This window comes from Pezoporus occidentalis, unplaced genomic scaffold, assembly GCF_034315485.1.
Source record: "Pezoporus occidentalis ecotype Australia unplaced genomic scaffold, CSIRO_AGI_Poc_V1 ctg3, whole genome shotgun sequence".
Lineage (NCBI taxonomy): Eukaryota > Metazoa > Chordata > Aves > Psittaciformes > Psittacidae > Pezoporus > Pezoporus occidentalis.
This window is the reverse complement of record NW_026914940.1, coordinates 7,331,295-7,353,698: the sequence shown is the minus strand read 5'-3', so window position 1 is coordinate 7,353,698 and position 22,404 is coordinate 7,331,295. Positions and strand designations below refer to the sequence as shown.

The window sequence follows — 22,404 nt, the reverse complement described above, 5'->3', positions numbered from 1 at the left end:
TCCAGGTATGGTGACTCAACCACTTCCCTGGGCAGCCTGTTCCAGTGCCTGACAATCCTTTCAGGGAAGAAATTTTTGCTAATATCCAGTCTAAACTTCCCTTGGCACAACTTGGTGCCATTTCCTCTCGTCATGTTACTTGGGAGAAGAGACTGAGAGCCACCTCACTCCATTCTCCTTTCAAGTAGCTATAGAGAGCAATGAGGTCCCCCTGAGCCTTCTCGTCTCCAGACTAAACAATCTCAGTTCCCTCAGCAGTTTCTCATCACACTTGTGCTCCAGACCCTTCACCAGCTTCACTGCCTCTCTCCGGACCCGCTCCAGCACCTCAATGTCTATTTCATAGTGAGGAGTTAGTGAGGAGTACTTTTTAGTGCTCAGTGACAATTTTCACTAAATTTAGAGGAGCTGAGTATTTCTTTTACCTTTCTTTTCTGTCAAATAGGGTGAAAATAGCAGAACTGGCATTCAAAAGCAGAGCTGAGATGAGAATAGCATGAGCCCTTTTTTCTCAGGAAAGCCAGGCCAAAAAAAAACAAATACAAAACCAAAAGAAAGCCAACGAAATTTGGTCTTGCAAATTGCAGTTTTTAATGTAACTCAGTATATATTTGTTCTTTGATGCTGCCTGTTTCACTCATAGAGCAATCCAGCAGCTGAGGGAAAAAAATACAATGGAGTCTTTGGTTGCTAAAAAAGGTCTGGAAGGCAGGAAAGGGGAAGCTCATCCCATTACAGATCCTCAACCTTACTACATCCAACAGCTAAAAATTATCCTTGATATTTTTAGGGGATCCTGAAAAAGACTGAACAGTTGAGAGCCCCTGCATGATGAAGAGCAAGAATGGTCTGGCTGATTCCTCCCAGCTCCCATGTTGTCACATCTGAGGTACTGTGTTCAGCATTATTCTCTCCCAACGCCTTCAAGAAGTGGCATTGTTATACCAGATCCAGAATCCAGGAGCTGTGCGTTATGCTGGAAATTTCACTGCTGTATGACAGATTACGGCAATGTGTCTCACTCTCAGAATATATTGATGTTTTTTATTGTCGTCCTTCATGAAAAAAGAAAACACCAGAAGAATACCTAGAGCTTTTTGCTATCTTCAGTTTAGTGAGAATAATAATCATAAATCTTGTTACAAGTGCTTTCTTCCTTCCTTCTCTCTCTTTCTACAGTAATATCTTTCAATCTAGACTGTAAATTCCCTGAAAAGACGACAATGTCTGAGTCCCATTCTGGTCTGAGACTAAATAAACAATCCAGAAAGAATTTATATAGCAATATACTAACAGAAAATGCCACAGCAAGCACAGATATGACAAAGTTATTGATAAGAAATGTAATATTTCCAACTTCAGCTGTATTATATTTACTTTACACAGAGGGTCATGAAAACACCTCAAGCATATGCAACACATACAGAGGGACTATTTCAGAATGTTTCAAATCAAGAGAGGAACATCTTCGTTATTTTCAAAATCAACGTAACTATTCTTAGTCTCTGCAGGCTTCTCTGGTTGTAGCTTAATAGGTCCCAGTCCAATTCGTTCCTTTTCTTGGATTATCTTTGTTATATCAGGGAATGAATATTTACTAGGATCCACTTCTAATTTCTCAACTTGTCTGCCCCTGAAACAAGAGGGAAACAAATGGAAAGAACTTAATTTCAAACACAGCAGAACTATTTTGGGTGCCTGTTTGTAAACCTGTTGGCTTCTGTGTGAGGGCTGTTACTGAGTCCAATTAAACCAGGATTAAGGGTATTGTAACTTGAAAAGTGATTGTTATAAAAAACCTCAGTGTAAACACAGGAAGGACTACAAAATCTCAGAGATTTTAGACAAAAGAATCCTTATCTTACAAGCATCAGAAGTTCATTTTTTAGCTAATTTGCTCTACATCAGAACTTGGTGATTGCTGATATCACATTACAAAAGGTTGGCTTTGGATGTAAGACGGGGTGTTCTAATCTAATTGGGTATTTTGTTCTTTTTTTCTTTCTGTTCCTTTTTTAACACAATTCCTTCCTGCGAGCTGCCTATTCATTTCTATGTGACAGATTCATCTTTGAAAGCAGAAGTGCTTTTATATAGTGAGAAAAAGTAATTATATGGAATTATTTGCTTTTATCTGCTAACTCTTATATTTTAGCAATATGAATCCTCACCATGTTTATATTATGAACAAAACCCTAAATGAAAGTATAAGACAGGTCAGAGGTATAACAGCATTTCCAGATTCTATTGCTATGAAGGGTTTTCTTTTAGATCACCCTTAGAAACGTGTACAGGCCACTCATTAAGGCAACGCTTCCACAGCGCATGATGATCAAAGATATGAAATATACTTTCTGACTTCCAGCATTTAAAGCCACTGCTTTTTTGTAGTAGAGGAGCTGAACAACGAAATGGAAAAATCTAGCCTGTTTTCAAGTAATTTGTAACTGTTTACATGAAAAATGGCAAAGTGGAAATTTAGCTGTATAATAATGTTCTCATTTCTGCAAATCCCAACACTATTTGTGCACCTTCATACTAATTTATATTTTATGCTGAGTGCTACTTTGGGTCAAAGTTCCAAGCTCAGCATTATGAAAGACAGTGCGTTACTCTTCAAAGACATGTGAAAACTCCATGTTTACCCAAGAGATCAGAAAGGTGCATTATTAGAACTAAAATCGACAAAAAAGTGGCAAAGTCACTGGATGAAAGGGTGCATTTCTTTGATGACAACACAGGTAATGAAAATATGTAAATATCATTTAAAGAGTTTTAACTGAAAATACCCCATCTTCAGTTGTTAAAACAAAGAGAAAGGTTTGCAAAGCAGCTTCCAAATGGTGCCAGTGCTTCTCCATCCAGGCTCTGTGATATATGAGCAGACATCCAAGCCCATATTTGTGTGCAGGATCTCTGTCCCAGAGAAGGAGAGATGCAGAGGGATTCCAGGGAGGTTTCATCCTCTCTTCCCATGCTACACTGCGGAAAGCATGACTAACAGAAGAAGCAGTCATCAGCCTAGCCACCTCATTCATCAGCCTTATGCCACTAGATTTTTCTTGTGTTATGGGAATTATTTGATCATTTTGCTGAGTGGCAAACAACTACTGCTTTAATAACCATAGAATCACAGAATCATACAATAGTTATGTGGCACAAATGAAAACTACTCAGAGAATTTTATGGGTAATGAAGACAAATACAACAAAACTCCTTTTTCTTTACCCTGAATGTTCTTCTATTTATAATACTACACAATTTACTGAAGTAAAAGTGGATTCACTTAGTATTAACATTTTATAAAATGTTCATCCCCAAAACATAAGAGACATTTTTGTTTCCTGTGTAATTTATGATATGTGCTGTGACCTGGAATCAGTGCACCAGTGGTTTTGAGGGAAATCACAAAGAATGCACACCCTGTCCATAATCTTAATCTAATCACTAATCTGAGGCATCTCAGAAAAAAGCTAAAAAAAAAAAAATGAATTAGACTCATGTTAGAAAATATTTTCCTTAATTTGAAGTATTTTAATTAGTAGTGGTATTTTACAACTCTAAAATTGTACAAATTGCTAGTCATGAATATACAGTAAACTATGGAGTTTGACTAGATTTTTGCTTAGGAGCAGACTAAATCCAGTACATGAGCAATTAACTAACAGTGACCATTGAAAGTAACAATCCACATCAACATGAAAGGATTATACACATCTGTCATTCTCAAAATGTAATTTGCACATGTTATCTAGAAATATCTACTAACAACAGACAATAGGAAAGACTGAAAATCAAGCACAGGTGCTTCCTCTGCTGAGAATCTGCTATCTTAGTGTCATCTATGCAAAAAGAGGCTGTGTATTGATGATGTAAGACTAACCACCTGAAACTTCTGGGAAGAAAGAATGAGCTTTAGGTCATCCAAACATTTTTATGTATAATTCTACCTAGCGGAATAAAAATAATCATGTTGCTGAAACTCTTCTATGAGCAATGGTAAAATAACAGTGATGAAAACAATAACACTTCTTGAAGGACCAGCTACAGTACATCTCTGGAAATTTCAGTGTTCCCAAATATTTTCAATGTCAGGTTAAAAGGAAAAAAGAAGTTCACAGTTTTTGGCACTGTTACCTGCATCTGAGTGTTCCCCACTCAAGGGAAAATTATGGCCTCAAGATTAGAGCACCATACAAAAATAAATAACACTAGATTAAATCCTTTCTTTTTTCCTGGCATTTTTTCCCCTTAGGAAGGCTATTTCTATCTCCGCATAGTTCAGTGATTTTTTTAACAAAGAAAATGAAAAAACTCCACAATAAAGTCAGCCCTTCCATTTTGCATAACTATAGCAAGCTGCTGAACAATCTGGTGTGTGATTGAGCACATATCTGATAATTTGATATTTCTTGATAATTTACACTTTTGTTCACACAGTTCTTAATCCCCATATTTGCTATTTTAATGACTTGACAGTTACATTCCCCTGTTTCAGCTTCTGAATTTCAATAAAATTTAGATTACTAAAGCTTTCTCATATGTTTGATCCAGAATATGCAGTTTTTGACATCTGATTGAAAGTTTCTTTTCTGGCATCAGGATTTCCAAAGATATTTACAAGTCAGAGCCAACAGCTTTGGAGAGACACTTATTCCAGTCTTCTAACATTGTGAATGAAATGGCAGAAAAGTCATTATCATATTAGAAAAAGTGCTAAAAAATCCTTTTCTTGAATAAGAAAATAAAGTTATTCCAGTAAATGGAATTATGTCTTATTTGGGAGCTTCAAGAAAGACAAATCCTTATTTATGTATGTTAAAAATTGATTGTGAATGTGTGACACTTGCACACAATGTCTGGCCTCAGCTTTTGAAAATACAGGCTTAAAAAAATCTACTAAGTAATCTAAGTAGATAATTATGGTTTTATAAATACTTAGAATATTAATACATCTTTCATTGCATAAGAGGCCTTTCAAATCTCCCTACATAGATGTAGTCTGAAATGAAGCTATGACTGGAGTCTTCAGTCAGTGGATCATTGGGAAGATACAAATACACAATGACTGGTAGACTCAAATTCTTTTTCAAGGACTAAACTACAGTCAAGAAGAACTAACAAATCCTTTGTAAAGAATTCTGATTAAAGAAAGGCTGATGATATCTAGGCCATTCTATTCCAAAAGACAAATGCACCTCACAAATAGGATTCATCAGACTGAGAATGTATATAATACTAGCACCTACGTTTCTCAAAGTTAGACAGAAAATCACAGTCACTGTGACATTTTTGATTTCACTGTTCCATCCCTTAGCTTCTTTTGTACAATCACTTCAAGAAACTAAATTTTGAACTGACCTTGTCTGTTAGCAAGAGATATGCTCTAGCAAACACCTGCATATGCAAACTGATCCTGAATTTCTCAGTCTGGCTATAGTATCATCCTATTTTCACTACTTGATTAACCCAGAAAAATAAAAAGCACTGTTAAATTTGTCAAACTTCACTCCCTAATGTGTAAAAAAAGAGTGAGGCTTACAGTGAAAACACATTTTATTCTAACAAGGTGACAAGACTTAGTTTACAAAGTTACACAGTGTTACAAAGAGACTTTAAAGTACGTCTCTGCCCTCAATCTTTTGTCCTTGTCACATATGCACAACTGGAAATTACTTTAGGTTGTAGTGATCAAGAGTTAGCTGAACAGAATTTGTAAGAATACTTTTTTTCCAGAAGGGCACGTTTCTGAAGTCTCCTCACCCTTATTACAGTTATGGATTGCTAGATGCCTTCGTGTGCAAAGTAATTTTTACTCACTTATGAGACACCCCACCTTTTGTTCTCCTCATTAGTCAGATGATTGAGATGTATACCCTCTGCTTTGATCAGCTCCAGGCCTCTATGAGAATGTAAATGAATCTATACCTTAAGACTAACAAGTAAAAACACCTTTTTAATATGTTGCTTAGTTCTACCTAACTCCACTTTTGGGTCAAGAAGTGAACTGATTACAACTCCTACAAGTCCTCCTTTCCCACACAATGTAACTTGCTTTGTAAAAATTCTCAATATCTTCATGACATTTATCAAACTGGTAGCCAGAAAACCTGACCCAGAAAAAGGTATCTTTCATGTATTCTTAGGTATCTTTCTTTAACTGAAGGAATTCAAGTGTGTGTATAATTACAATTAAAGACATTTTTTATTTTTCTTTCCTTTTTTTCTTTTCTTTTTAACTTCTTTTTCATGTTAAAGGAAGAACAGCCTAAACCCAAGGGTATGAGACAAGAATTATTGACTTTATGTAACTCTTAAGATTTCCACTATGCCCTCAGAAAAGTCAGTTCCTACCTGCACCTGAATTGCACCTATGCAACTGTGATGAACTCAACTTTTGTATCTCAGAGATGAATTGTGAGGCCAGTTATTGTAAAGAATGGCATACTCAGCGACTACATAATGGAGGCTTTGGAAGTATAATAAATCAATCTGTCAAATTCCCCCTATAGGAACTTGTCTCTTTGAAGGTTTGAAATACAATTTTTTATACAGCCACAGAAGAATCTCTCTCACGTGGCAGAATTGATAATAGTATCATCATGTAATCTAGCTAACAAGAGTTAAAGAGATTTGAAGCACTGCATTATAGTTTAGCAGATTATATGTCTGATAGCATTTAGCTAAGACATCTGTAGCTGTCAAGTGTAATCACTGTAATGAATGTTCTTCTGTAATCTAAGAGACAACTATTCAGCAAATTTTGAACATCTGGCTAGTCAGCTACTTTACAACTAAAAAGAGGCCAAAACTCACTATTTTTAGTATGAACTGTAATTCAAAGGACTTTTTTCCTATTTCTATTTTTGTGATATATATTCCTGTAATATTTTAACACTAAGATTTATATTTTTCCTACAAAATCTGTGGTAAGCATATTCATAACTACATAAAACTGCATTGAAATCAAACAGAAATTCATGAAGTATCACCATGCCATGGATTATCTTTAGTTCATCACCTAGCAGGAAAGGAGACCATTTCCCATTATTACTTCCATTACTTCTATATTCCCATTATTGCTACTATTCACTTCCGTGTAGCCAAAGCTAAAGGCACACTGACAGTTCAAAGGAAATTCATAATCCTAATCACAGGTTACCAACTCTTTTGCTTTTTAGCAGAATCCATTTTGAAAACAAATTATGTCAGTTACTTAACAAGGAAAAATCTGATTTTCTCCTGGAAAAGAAAAAAAGCTAAGACTTCTTTTTTTTAGAACCGATTTCTTTTAATGTATCTAATGCTTCAGTTGTACTTCTATGGGAAAGAACCATTCCTTTTGCAAAGTAGATTCATTGAATAGGACTATAGAACAGATTGGGTTGGAAAGGACCTTTACAGGTCATCTAGTCCAAGCCCCTGCAGTGAGCAGGAGCATCTTCAGCTAGATCAGGTTGCCCAGAGCCCAAATGCAGCTTTTCATCCACCAGTACCCCCCAGTCCTCCTCCTCAGGGCTTTCTCAATTCTTTCATGCCCCAGCCTGTACTGATACTGGGGATTGCACCATCCCATGTGCAGGACCTCGTACTTGGCCTTCCTGAACCTCATGAGGTTCATATGGGACCACTTCTTCAGCTTGCCCAGGTCTTTCAAAATGGCATCCTATCCAAAATAAAAAATTGGAGAGACATCAATTTGATGAATGGACCACTCGGTGGATAAAGAACTGGCTGGATGGCCACACGCAAAGAGTTGTGGTCAATGGTTCAATGTCTGGCTGGAGACCAGTAATGAGTGGTGTCCCTCAGGGACCGTGTTGAGACAGGTCTTGTTCAACATCTTTGTCGCTGACATTGACAGTGGGATTGAGTGCGCCCTCAGCAAGTTTGCTGATGACACCAAGCTGTGTGGTTCGGTTGATATGCTGCAGGGAAGGAATGCCATCCAGAGGGACCTCGACACGCTTGTGAGGTGGGCTGATGCCAACCTCATGAAGTTTAACCATGACAAGTGCAAGGTCCTGCACCTGGGTCAGAGCAATCCCAGGCACAGCTACAGGTTGGGCAGAGAAGAGATTCAGAGCAGCCCTGCGGAGAAGGACTTGGGGGTGTTGGTTGATGAGAAAATGAACATGAGCTGGGTTCAGTGTGTGCTTGCAGCCCAGAAAGCCAACCATATCCTGGGCTGCATCAAGAAGATCGTGACCAGCAGGTTGAAGGAGGTGATCCTGCCCCTCTACTCTGCTCTCAGGAGACCTCACCTGGAGTATTGTGTGCAGTTCTGGTGTCCTCAACAGAAAAAGGACATGGAACTGTTGGAACAAGTCCAGAGGAGGGCGACGAGGATGATCAGGGGACTGGAGCACCTCCCGTATGAAGATAGGCTGAGGAAGTTGGGGCTGTTCAGCCTGGAGAAGAGAAGGCTGCGTGGAGACCTCAGAGCAGCCTTCCAGTATCTGAAGGGGGCCTATAGGGATGCTGGGGAGGGACTCTTCATTAGTCACTGTGGTGATAGGACAAGGGGTAACAGGTTAAAACTTAAACAGGGGAAGTTTAGATTGGATATAAGGAAGAAGTTCTTTCCTGTAAGGGTGGTGAGGCACTGGAATGGGTTGCCTAGGGAAGCTGTGAATGCTCCATCCCTGGTAGTGTTCAAGGTCAGGTTGGGCAGAGCCTTGGGTGATATGGTCTAGTGTGAGGTGTCCCTGCCCATGGCAGGGGTTTGGAACTAGATGATCTTAAGGTCTTTTCCAACCCTAACAATTCTATGGTTTTATGATTCTTTCCCTCAGGTGTGTCACTGCTGCCTAAGAAAAGGATACAGTGCTTGTGCTCATGAAGAACCTCAACAAACTCTTGAAGTCTCCCTGTCATTTTCCCATCATCTAGGTAATTCAAGAAAAGAAGTCATGACTGATCTTTATTAAAAATAAGACATAATAGCAGTATACTAAATATTGAGACCCACGATCCATAATGCTATTTTTTACTAATGGTTTAGCCTATCCATCAACATTCACGCCAAAGAAATCAAACAAGGAAACAAATGCAACACTAAATATAAACGGCTTAACAAACTTTGTTGTTACCTTATCTTATTCTGATATGAATACCATTGCCTATAGCATGAGGAAAGGAAAGATTAAGAGATATTTCATCGTATTTGTACTTAGGCCCAGTCTACATCTACAGCAATGGTTAATAACACTTGCTAAGAGTAAAAACAAAAAATAGTGCATCACTGATATACGATTCTGGCAGTCATTAACTGTGAGATTTCAAGAGCAGGAGTTTACATCATATTTAAGAGGGTAGATCTATGTTATAAAACCTTGCAGAACTCCTTTTCAAATGTACTTATTACTGCAGTAGCTCAACCAGTAGACTAGTGAGAAGCAGTTCATGAGAGGGATTCATAATCATTGCTTTCTAAATGGTTTTCAGACTTGAGTTACACAGCAAGGAGCTCTGCAGATGTAATTCTCAGCAGGTGATTTAGTTTTAGTATATACCAGCTTAATAATCTGAATAAACTGATGGAACAAAACTGATAGGCAGAAATAAGTGCTTTTTTGGCTCTGCTGCTGGAGCAGATCGCTTTATAAACAGCACCAGGCAGGCTATTAGCTTTTAGACATAGTTTTACTCTATACAAATCAATATTTTCATGCTTTCAACAGTAACGTAGTAAGAAGCATACATTCTGGCATGTGAGTAACACATGGACAAAAAATAAAATGAAACTAATGCAGAAGAAAAAAGGAATTACCTTCTTGCATATTTTTGCAGTGCATTGCAGTCAGAACGCTTAACTAAAGTTGCTACTTTTTGCTTAGGCAGGATTATTTCTTTAGCCTGAAATAAAAATAGAAGAATAATTCTAATGAAAGTTGATACTTATGCTCACAAGCATTTATATAATCTCTCAAAAATAGAAAAACTAAGAGAGTCTGAATAAATTTTCTCTTGTGACATTTACTTTTCTGTCAGATTTTAACACTCTTCACTCAGCATGAAACACATGCATAAGGCAATTTTAACCAAATCATCTGAATGGAATTATATTCAAATATATATATATGAGTCTATATATAAAATTTTTAAATATATACATCTATTTGTATTTAAATCCATGCTGTCTTGTTTAGTACTGTGCTAACAATGCACATTGCTAATTTTCTCCACAGTAACTAACTGGTTCATGATGTGCCTCTCACTTACATTTCACTTCTGGTATCCATGTGCTAGTTCAGACATTTTAATTAAAAACTCAGCTGCAGTCTGGACACTTTAAAAAAGGGACAAGTGACCAGAAATGTACAAATGACCAGGAATTCCCTCAGCTCCTTTGCTAAAACAGAATCTCAAGTTCAAAATCCAAGCGAATTCCCCTTCTCAAAGAAAACATGTCCATCACCGTTTTTTGGAAGTTGTCTTGTTGACAAAAGGGAATCTCATGGCAAAACCGTATCTCTTTCCCCTCTTAACAGCATAGCAGAGGGACCCCTTAAGCACTTGACAGGAAGGAGAACAGGAACTACGCCAAATAGTAAATTTTATTGACTATTTCTTAGTGTAATTGATTTGAAAATAGTCCAGGGTAGAAGACCAGTGAAGTTAAAGTATCTGTTCTGAAATAGGACAGAAATAGGACAGAGCCTGTAGCTTCTGTTGTTCATCTCTGAAATCCGTTGGGAAGAGGCTGATCCCCTCTGATTCTGTGTTTACGCTGAGGGAAAGCCTATTTCTTTGGATCTTCGTTCTCTTCGCAGAAGGCCCTCTAGTGTTCTGTTCTTTTAACAATAATTCATTCCTTTGATCCCCTTGAGATTAATGTTCCTTACTTTGCCCTCAGAGCACACGAGCAAGGATGGTGAGTGAATTTGCTGATTCCACAACCAACAGAAAAGGTTTCCTTGACAAGAAGTGATCCTGGCACTTAGGGAAGGGTTAGGTTTTGCCTACTAAAACACCTATTATTAATTATCAAGTAGCTTAACATAGAAGTTCTCCTGTGCAAAAGATGCCCTCTTACCCCTATTCAAGAAAAAAAATACAAATGATATTCTCTAATTATTCTTCTTTTTGAAACACAACTCCATATACAGCAGTGGTATGTGAGCTTCACCACACCAGTAGCTGACTGACAGACATCCCTTAGTGATGGTGATGGTGGTCAAGTGAGGACAGCTGTTCTGGAAAACAGAACTGCCATAGTTTCAACTGAGGCTGAAACCAAGACTTTGGGCTTAGCAGAAAGATAGCTGTCTGAAATTTAAAGCCTGTGATACACAGGAAGATGGACTACATTAATATAATGAAACTTTCTGAAAGCTATTCTATGTAACTCTTTCTAATATTTGTATTAATCAGAAAACAGAAAGAAGATCCCTTTTAACATCATTATCAGAAAATTCTAGAAATTGATGTGTTAAGTAGAATATGGAATGAGTAAACAGAAGGAATAAAAACCCCTAGATTTTTAAGCTAAATCAAGCTAAGCCATCTTTTCAGTCTCATCTTTTTCCCATAGCGACTCTCTTCTACAACAGGAATTCCACTGAGCAAGAGTTTCCCTGAAACACATTTATTCTGAAGGATGAATAGGTTTCTAGTGTTCCACAGCTGTATATCTCCACACGCCTTTGATGGTAATGAAATACTACTGCATTTACCATACCTAGAAAAGAGAGAATTACATAATGTAATTCCATCAAATAACCTTTCCACTGACATGCATAATATATACCACTCCTATTTTTAAATTAATTAAAGAATCTAGCTGTCATTGATCTTTAAATTTCTAAATGCTTTTGAAGGGCCAGGCAATAAAAAGCTGCCAGAATTCATTTGTGACTGCTTATATAACAAAAAATTAATCACAAAGTCCAAATTTTTTCTCTCTGATTCATTAAAATAAGGACAGTGAAGTTTTAAAACATGTCATGGAATGTTTCAGAGCCCTAAATGAAAACTGCTTGTTAATAACCCTGGGTTTTGATGCTTTCTCTCAGACATTAATTAAAATGCTATTGGTGTAATCTACTGATGACATTTTACAAAATCATTGATTTAATATGCCAATTTTGGTCAAAGTCTATCAAAGAAACTCTCAGGTTTTAATTTTACTGCATCATCTGCAATGATGACACTGCCAGAGCAGAGAGGTTCAACATTTGAAAAGCTTCATGTCACAAATATTTTTCCCAGAAAATGAGGCATGTCCAATGTAGTCACTATCAACTCCTTATTCATGCAAAATCTCTGTAAGATGATTATTGCAGTATAAACACTACACTTTAGAAGTGTCACTGTATCATTTCAGTGAATGTGTCCTTCAGTTTGTTTTGCTGACCTGGCAAGAAAACATGGGTAGATGCTGCCTCAGAAAGACAGCCATTCTGCAGTGATTTGCTGTGCAGTAAATAGCACATTTAAGAAAAATGCTTCCAGAAAAGAAGGTGAAGATTATTTGTTTTCTTTTACTTCACGTCAAATTTATGATCTCCAGTATTTGTGCTATGGCAAGGTCATCCGAGAGGCAAGGAAAGAGGTTTTTGTTTTCATTTTAAATGCTAGGGAGCTGTGATCAGGCTGGAAGATGAATGGTGATAGGTTTAGTAACCTGATCAGAAACTGACTAAAGCAAGTGAAAAACACTTATTGAATTCAGTTCACTTTCTGTTCTGTTACTGATAGAAATCTTGTCAGGATAGTATTGCAAGCATATTATAAAAGACTATTTTTAGTTTAAGAGCATTTTTAACATTTTAGTTACCTGAGGAATGTACTAGGTCATTTATCTAGTTGCAAATAATTTTATTTTGATAGTAGTTATTTAGCAGAAACAAAAAGGTTATATATGGTGCAATATAGTCATTAAGCTTGTCTTAACACTCATACAACCTGAAAGAAGTTGCGTGAACACTGTATCTTAGTACCTTGGTAGAAGATTCATATTAAGTTGTTATCAAATTAGTGTTCTCATTGTTGATAACCTCAGCCATAATGTTCTGGAAGAAAAGTATCTCTTGGCCAGTTGTTGCTAATCTTCATTCATTACACTTTGCTTCCCAGATTACATTCTATTAATACCAATAAAGTTTCTATGGATAGAGAGCCTCTGAAAAGGATATGTATCTCAAAAATGTAACTCAAGCATTCTAATTCAGTCCTGGGGAAAGAGAACAGACTCTCTGACTGCAGTAGAGAAGCTAGCATCTGTTACATGCAATTGCTGCTATGTAGCATGAATCCAACTTTGGTCAGCAAATCCATGAAGTTCACAGGATCACAGACTCACAGAACGGTTGAGGCTGGAAAGAACCCGTGGAGGTTATCTGGTCCAAGCCCCCAACCAAGGCAGGGCCACCTAGAGCCCAGGACCATGTCCAGGTGGCTTCTGAATATCCCAAAGATGGAGACTCCTCAACTTGTGCCAGTGCTTGGTCACCCTCACAGTAAAAGTGTGTCCTGATGTTCAGAGGAAACCTCTCATAGAATCATAGAATCGTTAGTGTTGCAAAGGACCTTAAGATCATCTAGTTCCAACCCCCTGCCATGGGCAGGGACACCCTAAGCTAAATCATATCACCCAAGGCCTCGTACAACCTAGCCTTGAACGCTGCCAGGGATGGAGCATTCACAACCTCCCTGGGCAACCTATTCCAGTGCCTCACCACCCTAACAGGAAAGAATTTCCTCCTTATATCCAATCTAAACTTCCCCTGTTTAAGTTTTAACCCGTTACCCCTTGTCCTGTTACTACAGTCTCATGTTTCATTCTGTGCCCATTGCCTCTGGTCCTGTCACTAGGCACCATGGAAAAGAGTCTGGCTCCATGGCCTTTGCACCCCCCTTCTGGTATTTACACGTGTTGGTAAGATCCCCTTGAGGTTTCTCTTCTCTAGGCTGAACAGTCCTAGCTGTCTCAGCCTTTTCTCATTGGAGAGATGCTCCAGTCCCTTCAACATCTTCATGGCCCTTTGCTGGATTCTTTCCAGTTTGTTCACGTCTCTCTTGCACTGGACACAGTACTCCAAGTGCATCTCACCAACTCTGAATAGAGTGGAAGAATCCTCCCTCAGCCTGCTGGCAACTCTCCTAATGCCAGCCAGGGTACAATTAGTCTTCTTTGCCAGAAGAGGACATTGCCTCTACAAGAGGCATACATTCTACAAGAGGCTCATGTTCAACTTGGTGTTCACCAATGCTCCCAGGTCCTTTTCTTCAAAGCTGCTTACCAGGATCCAAGTTTTTGGATCCACTGACAATGAAGATATTAGACCACGCAGCATTTCATTCATGCATATCTCCCTGTGTCCCAGCTACACAAGCAGTTTTTGACCAAACCAAGGCAAAGCTCAGAACATCATCTCAGTTATTCTATTCTCTCTCCTCAGGTCTCACAACTATCTATGAATCATGACATTCTGAGATGAAGCAGGCTTCAGACCCTCAGACTAGGTAAAATATATAGGTGAAATAGAGGTGAATTATAAAGTTTGTAATGGAATACAGGCAGTTCTCAATCACAATATGAAGAAAGGATATTCATTTTGCTGATTTAGGTATGACTTTCTAGGCAGGCAGCAGAGTTTATTATATCCAGAGATTCTCTGAAACATTTACATTTTCTAATACACTGATTATCCACAAAGAGACTAGTAAGATGCATGAGTAATAAAAGTATGTTATGGGATAGCAAACTGATAGCACTTAAAATATCCAAAAGACAATTAAATTGTAAAACTGTTCAGCAACATTTGAAAACAACATTATCCAAAATGGCAAATGTCAAGGCCTCAGTTTCAAAGCAATAAATTTAGGAAAGTCTAAATTACCATATGAGTGAATTTTGAACATTAACAAAATATGGATCTTAACCAAATGAGTACAATTCTCAGCATTCTTCAAGCTCCTGGTGAAACTGCATGCTTGATGCTAGAGAGACAGTTTGTGATTTAATGAGAGGCAGTCCATGTAAGGAAAGACAGGTGGCATGGGACTGGAGTGTAGAAGAAAACATAGAAGGTATAGAACCACAAGTGGAAAAAGACAAAAGCCAAAACCTGCATTTTCAGGTTTTTTTTTTACTTCAGTTTTAGCTACTAGTTGCATAGTCTTAGAATTAAATAAGAGCACAAAGACAAAGAACTGACCCCAAATAGCAGCTGAAGGCTCCTCCTTCAGAAGAAAATGCTGTAATTAATATATCTTGGCAAATTAATCTGTGGCACCATGTCCCACTGCTACTACCCAGCACAGAAACTTCCTAGAGGCCACAAGGGTAAAGCTAGAGTACCAAGATTTTTATTTTTTTTTCCTGGAAACTATTGTTACTCTATTTCTGAAAACCAAAAATATACAATGTAGTCCTAGAGGACTTAAAATCCCCCAACCTTCCAAAGTAAGGGAGGAGCAAGATGTTGAAGTTTATTAACCTCTCCCATCTTCCACTGGACCAGGTTGCTCAAAGCCCAAATCAACCTGGCCTTGAACACTGCCAGGGATGGGGCAGCCACAATTAGATTCTCTTCCCATGAAGATCACCTGAGACGTGAGAGGAGTACATCATCCCTGTCTTTGAACCAAACATAACCTTCATACATATATGTGCCACATAATTTTTTAGTAATAGAGTTGTATTTATTATTTCACAGGTGAAAAAGCAAAGTAGGTAAGTTGCTTATTTTCAATTATTTAAAAATCTTCTTATACAGTTGCACAACACTGCATGTTTTGCAGAATCTCTTTTCATATATAAAAAGCTGGTTTTGTTGAAAAGAAAGGAAATAGAAATAGTTCTATTAATACTGATTTTCACAATGTTCCTTTACAGGAATCTTAAATCCTAAGGTTTCGCTCTATGATTAATTTTTTACTGGAATTCTCCTTCCTTGGAAAATACATCCTGATGGGAAAGGCTGGACTGAATAACTTTAGCTAGGCAGATGTTACTTGTAACATTCCTGAAGTATTCACAACATTTAAGTATCTTTGTATAATGCCTCCTCAGATTACTTTACCTTTGGCATGCTGATAACTAAATGACCGGTTGTTTGTGATCTTTTAGCAGAGCTGCTGTCTGGCTTCACTTCCTCAGGGAGCACAAACTGAAATGGCTGTAAGAAAATGTGGGGTTGGAGTATATTATGCTACAATATCTGGGTTTTGTTGGTTTCTTTTTTTTTTTTACCTGCACAGAACACATGCAGAAACATCACTATCACATCCTTTGATCTTAAGGACAGTAAAGGTCTAAATCCTCTCACTTTATTTATAGTATTACTAACCATAATAAATTATTAGCATGCTAAACAGCTTTCACTTGACAAGTATAGTCACATACATATTCCTGAATTGCTGTCATAGCCAAAGTGACATTTCTAAAGAAGGTTATGAAATGACACTTGACTTATATTAGCAATTAAATAAGAAAGATTATCCAGTCTATTTTAGATGTAAAGTACTCCTGAAATTTTGTTTATGTAGTTGGTACAGTCAAAAATAGGGATTTTGGTTTACTGTTTTAAGTAACTTGGATTTTTTCAAAAAATGGATGGTAAAACCAGTAAGAAGACAGACAAGTGGAATGACATTTTAAATGCCCTTTAAAAGAATATACATCCATTTGTTTCTGTCAGCTATGAATTCCAGATTGTGAAATTGCTAAATTCTAGCCTAGGGCCACCAGCAAGATCTCTTCTTAAGTCAATTATGGTACACTGTGTGGGGGAGAAACAAGAGAAGGAGAGAAGAAGAGAGAGTGAAATTTCATTTCAGGCTTTGCATATCTTCTGGTTAGGACTTCCACAGTTTATGTGTGGTCTAAAATAATGCAAGTATGAAAGAACTTCTTCTGCATAGGTGCACACAGTTGGTAACTCATAGAAGTCAGACCCAGAGTCGTCTAAGTAACTATGGTCAATGATAACTCTTGGTTTGAAATGAATGTAGTAAGAAAACACTAACCTTTCCCTTCACCATTACACGTACATAAGTTGGCTGGACATCAATATCAAGCAGAGAAGTGTCCAAATGTCTTCAGGATGAAATACAAATAAAAGAATCAATTTACAATACAGTCCAGTAAATAAGCAGTGCAGAACATATAGCTCTTTAATGGTGATTTTGCAGTTTATAAGCCACAAACTTCAATTCTAATTATTATGTGAAATATGTGTATATTTCAAAGTGTTAACGTCTTTGGAAGAAAAACCTGATCTTCCCATGTGTTCTCAGAATTTTAACTAAAATAACATCTGAATTCTGTCAAGTTTACCACATCAGCAATTCTATAACTGCAAGAATTCAAAATCTTTGCGGCAAATGGTTTTTCATCTATTAGCTTTGTGCTTTACATTGCTATGAAAATTGATCTATTTACTATTTAAAATTGCAAAATTATTTTGCTGCTTTTGTTTCTGAAGGCTTAACTAGTAAATGTATAGTAAGAGATCAGTTTTTTTTGCACAGAGTTTGCTGGACAACCATGAACAGAAATACTTTGCATTTCTAGAAATCAGAAAACTGCAAGTCTGTCAAACACAATTTGGACCTATTAAAGCTCCACTTTAACATCTGCTCTTCATCATGTGACACATACCCTCATGTGAATGTACAAGTACATATTCTTTGTTTCCCTTCATTTATAAAGTTACCTCTTGAGTGAATTTTTCAAGTGAGCACAAAATATTATAACATGTCCAATATCTTATTGAACCTGAACAGATTTTCTGAGGCTCCAAAAAAGCTAATTCTTAGAATTCAGAAATAGAAAGCAGGACTCTTTTGAGGGAAACCAATAAGCTTTAAGGGAAGAACAACTGGCATGAATTGTGTTTCTGTGCTATAATACTAGTTCAAGCTTTACTCTAACAAATTCCTATTATAGGTAAATAAGCTTTTAGGTTTCCAACCCCTTCCTGAAGCCTGGGCAAAGCTTAGTAGTATATATTAGCAAATAGTTATCAGATTTCCTGGTTCAAGCATACTTCTTCCAGCCAATAGCCTGGCACAATTCAGGAAACAGCATGGACTATGGACTCTCTCCAGTAAGGAAGGAAAGTAGGACAAGGATACCCTATTCTGTCATAGGGAGGCAAAGAATTTAGACAGAAGGACATTAACTGTACTAGAGCACTTGGGGAAAAAAATCCCTACAACCTTAATCTGCAAATAAAGAATGAAAAAGATTTTACATAAGTATAAAAGGAAAGGTGTGGAGGAAACCTGTCTGTGAACTGCAAGGAACATCAGGTGCAAAAAAACGACTGTTAAGAGTCCTCATTCACAGTGACAGAACAGTCTGAAGGGACTATGGTTTATTAAGATTCATTTCTCCTGCACAGACTTCAAAAGTGGTTCCCGTACCCCCAATATTATTTGTTTTCCTCTTGAAAGAAGAGAGGAATATAATTGAACACTGTGTATTGAAACTTCAGAATGGCAAAAATTAAGAAAAAATAAATCTGACCTGTAAACAGCAAGATCCAAGATGATCTGGTTGTTTTCTTCATCATCTTTCAAAGAGAAATGAAGCCTAATAATAATAACAAGAAAACCTTCAGGATAAATACAATTGGAGTGAATAAGCAAATATCACAGCATCCTTTCACTGCTAGCACTTTTAGATGAATACAAACACCATTGAGACAATATATCACATGATCATTTTAGGAACAGTTGCAATTTGCCTCCTGAACACAAAAATATGCTGGTATCTGAACAAAAGTCATTCTTTCATTCATTTTTTGTTCTCCCCACCCAACCCACAAGGAAAAGAAGACACAAATACTGCTGAAGGTCAGTTAAAAATTAAGCTCAGCCTGTCAATGCAGAAAGAGAGACATCTGCTGGTGAAATCTGCCTGCTTTACCACCATCTTCATAGCAAAAACAGTTCGTTCATGAAAAGCATGAAAAGCCTGGAATTTGATAATTCTAAACATATCATACGCTAAAAAAAAACCTGCATCTTTGTTGATAGCAGTTAATTTGTCTAAAGTATACATATCTGCCTGTGCATTTCCAAAGTAATACATGATTTGTACAATATCATTGATATTGTATTCTGATACAGTCAATTTGCAAGAAAGTTTATGAAGCTTTTGAGTTATGGGCATTTTTTTAATGGAATACTGTAGAGAATGATATTCAGGCTTTTTTCTTTTATTGCATCTTACTTATTGCAAACTTTGAGAAATCACTAAAATATGAAGGGTGAAAAAGAGAAAAGAACTGTAAAATTTTCTAGGGGGAAATCTAAAAAGAACTGTAAAATTTTCTAGGGGGAAATCTAATCAGAACTGAGGAAGTTCTGCTTTCAGCAGAGTTCCCTTGCCAACCTTCCAAAAGAGCAGCCAAGAAGCTTGGACATTGCTATGGGCATTAGACTTCTGCACTGAAGCAAAAACTTTGGAGAACACTATCTGTCTACTTGTATCTCTTTATTTATGTCTCTCTGATACACTGCCAGATTGCATGAAGAGCTGTGATATTCTTGTTGAAGCCATGACAGAAACTGATCATTGATCTGGCTTTACATGGGCACATACACAGACTAAATTCTAATCCAGAAAACTTGGGTGACACAAACAGGACTGCTACTAACAGTGAAGTCTAGGGACTTTAATTCTTTTAAAAAGATAGATAGCTAGACCTTTATTCTAAATGCTTCTGCTTTTTAGAGGTACAATCAAATTCTATGAACTATTTTAATTAAACTATTTTAGACTTCTTTGAACTAGAAAATAAAGTTTTTTTCAATCAACACATTTGTTAAAAAAAAGAAGTACATCAATACAATGGTAAGTATCTCCCGGTGCAGATGGAATAAACAGGAGGTCTTCCACTACCTTTAGTTTTCCCTATCCCACTGAAAATGACGCACTGATTCTACAATGCAGGTTTTCAAATTCCTTGAATGTGCATGGATTTATAAATTTCCAAGATTTAGAAAGCATTCTTCATGCAAACGATGAGCATGTTCTGAGCTTTGATTTTGCAGCTAGATCAGTCTTAAGATGGAAAATCTTGTTCAGAGGACAGCAGACAGGTATGTGGCCCTTTGCATGCCGCTTTTTGATCACTCTTCTATAGAAGGCTCTCGGGGGAGCCATTTATAAGGAAACAATGTTTGCACTCTGTCTTCTCCTTTAGAAAAGAAAAGGTTGATTCAAGAGAAACCAATGGTAACACACAGACGATATCTCTGGAAACTCATTCCATAATACTCAGGTGCCTTTGTAAATGATAAAATACAAAAAGACTTCCCTGCCTCTGCTGCTAGAGACCTCATTCAGTGTCAAAGGACCTCATGCCATAGAAGCTGATTACACATCCTTCCTAATTCTGAGAGGGTTTCATCTGTCATCAGAGGACTGAATAATTCTGTCCAGAAATATTACTTGGATGTATTTTCCCACATTTAAAGTGTGTACCCATACACATTTATCTTTCTTCAACAAACTGGTTAAACTTTTTCCACTCTTAGTAAGATGCTCCAAGAGAGCCTTACCATAGAAGGAAAAAGAGTAAACCACGTTATATCTATCTTTTACAGAAAAACAAGCTCTTCCATCATCAGAGACCAAGATGTTAAATTAAACAATCTTCAACACCTCACTCACTGAAAACTAATTATTTTTCCAGCATCTGCATATAAATTTAGAAGTCGGATTCCACACCAGGGACCTTACATACTTAGGCACATTCACGTTCAGAACTTTTCCCTCTGCAGTGACCAGTGTCCAAAGAGGCTTCTCTTTCTTTTTTGATTCCCTTAACAAAACAAAGAAAAATGGTTTAAAATTTGACATTCTGGTATTCTATTTCAGTAGCAAAAAAAAAAAAAAAAAAAAAGAAGTGGATGGTAAGAGGTAAGAATTATCTGGTATTTGATATTAAAGCTACAATTTATTGCAGGAACAAAACAGGTTATATCAAATGTCTGATTGCACATTAAAAGCATCATTTAAATATGAGCAAATGCTTTGTAACATCACGTCTTGCATTGATAATAACTTCTTCTGGGCACGTCACAGTGCCCATTATTGAACAGTAATATATCAAATTTATCTGTATATCTTAAGGAATCAGTGGATTGCTTAAACATAAGAAATGGGACGTTTTTCTAGTTATAAATGGTCACACTAATCATGAGATATCATTACTGTTAACCAATTCAATGCGTGTGCAAGCAATTCTAAAGACATTACATGCAGATTATTTGTTTAAAAAAATCTACTGCATTTTTTGTTGCATTCTTCCTTCAAATAATACAAAACATATTACTGATGGAGACTTCAGTCTTCACTAGCTATGTCCAACTATCAGCAATTAAACTATGACTTTCATTTGGTGCAAAAATAAGCTACCTTAAATTTTCTGCAAAGTTCATTAAGTCATGTGGCACTGGTGTTTTCCTGTATAAATGTTTAAATCATGAGCAAGGAGAGGAAGAGTAAAGAATCTTAGAAAAAGAAAAATCTGCTGGCACCTAGGTAAAAAATGGCTATGTTCTCTTTAAAATATAGCAGTGTAATTCTTGCTTTGCATTAATCCACTCTTCAGCCTACTTCAGCTGGCATAGAAAAAAAGTATTTCTCAAAAAGACAACAGCAATTCATTGCTTTTTGTGTTCCCAAACTATTTTCTTACTGTAAATTCAAAATTAAGAGAACACTACAGGTAAATCACTAATGAGGTAAATAAAGCATGTAAGGTTTAGACCGACTTTGGGGGGAAAAAAAGGCATAAAAAAATATTTGGTCTATAAATATGATGGATTTGAAGAAGAAATAAAAACATTCAATTGGAGCTACTGGAATGACTACGTAAAAACAACTTCTATTTAAGAAAGATTCACAACTACCCCTCTGTTCAATAGTATTCTATAGTATAAATCAGAGGTTTAATGGGATTTGTGGGCTAGCATCTTCTATACCTGAATATCTACTTTTGACATTGAAGTGCAAAGTGAACTTTGTTCTAAAGATGCTGTTTTCAGAAATACTTCAGGAAATTATATCCTACCATCTTTTAGCTACTAATAATCTGTTTCTAGATGAAATATGTCTGCTCATGTGAACTATTTCAAGGCAAATCCAGTTATGTCACAAGCATTAGAATTCAAGATAAGTTCTTTAACTTTGTGCTGAGATGAAAGGCCTTGTTCTGGCAATGAGCAGCTAAAGGAGATCCTGGGCACCCTTCAGCTGCAACTGATTTTACACTTTTCTGAAGTTTCTTTGGATGAAACTACAGGTACTCAATCATTTGGCAACCACCAAAGCTGCTCAATTTATTATCAGCTGTGCAACTTTAACATAGCTAGCAAATTTGATGTGTGCTAACATGTTGTAGATAGGCTTAAATTTAGCACTGGTGTGATTGAGGT

At 36.9% G+C, this 22,404-nt stretch overlaps 1 protein-coding gene across 3 annotated transcripts in view; it reads right to left on the bottom strand.

Moving 5' to 3' along the window:
• Positions 1-1,349: 1,349 nt before the first annotated feature.
• The window catches only part of LOC134167867 (dynein axonemal assembly factor 11-like), a 303,297-nt gene continuing 282,242 nt past the window's right edge, over positions 1,350-22,404 (bottom strand). For all 3 annotated transcript variants that reach the window (XM_062626997.1, XM_062626995.1, XM_062626994.1), the window contains 6 exons: positions 20,709-20,786; positions 18,482-18,547; positions 16,978-17,047; positions 16,032-16,127; positions 9,773-9,858; positions 1,350-1,633 (listed from right to left, as the gene is read on the bottom strand). In XM_062626997.1, coding sequence (XP_062482981.1) covers positions 1,447-1,633; positions 9,773-9,858; positions 16,032-16,127; positions 16,978-17,047; positions 18,482-18,547; positions 20,709-20,786 — 583 coding nt within the window. In that variant the 3' untranslated portion in view covers positions 1,350-1,446. The remainder of the gene's footprint in view (positions 1,634-9,772; positions 9,859-16,031; positions 16,128-16,977; positions 17,048-18,481; positions 18,548-20,708; positions 20,787-22,404) is intronic.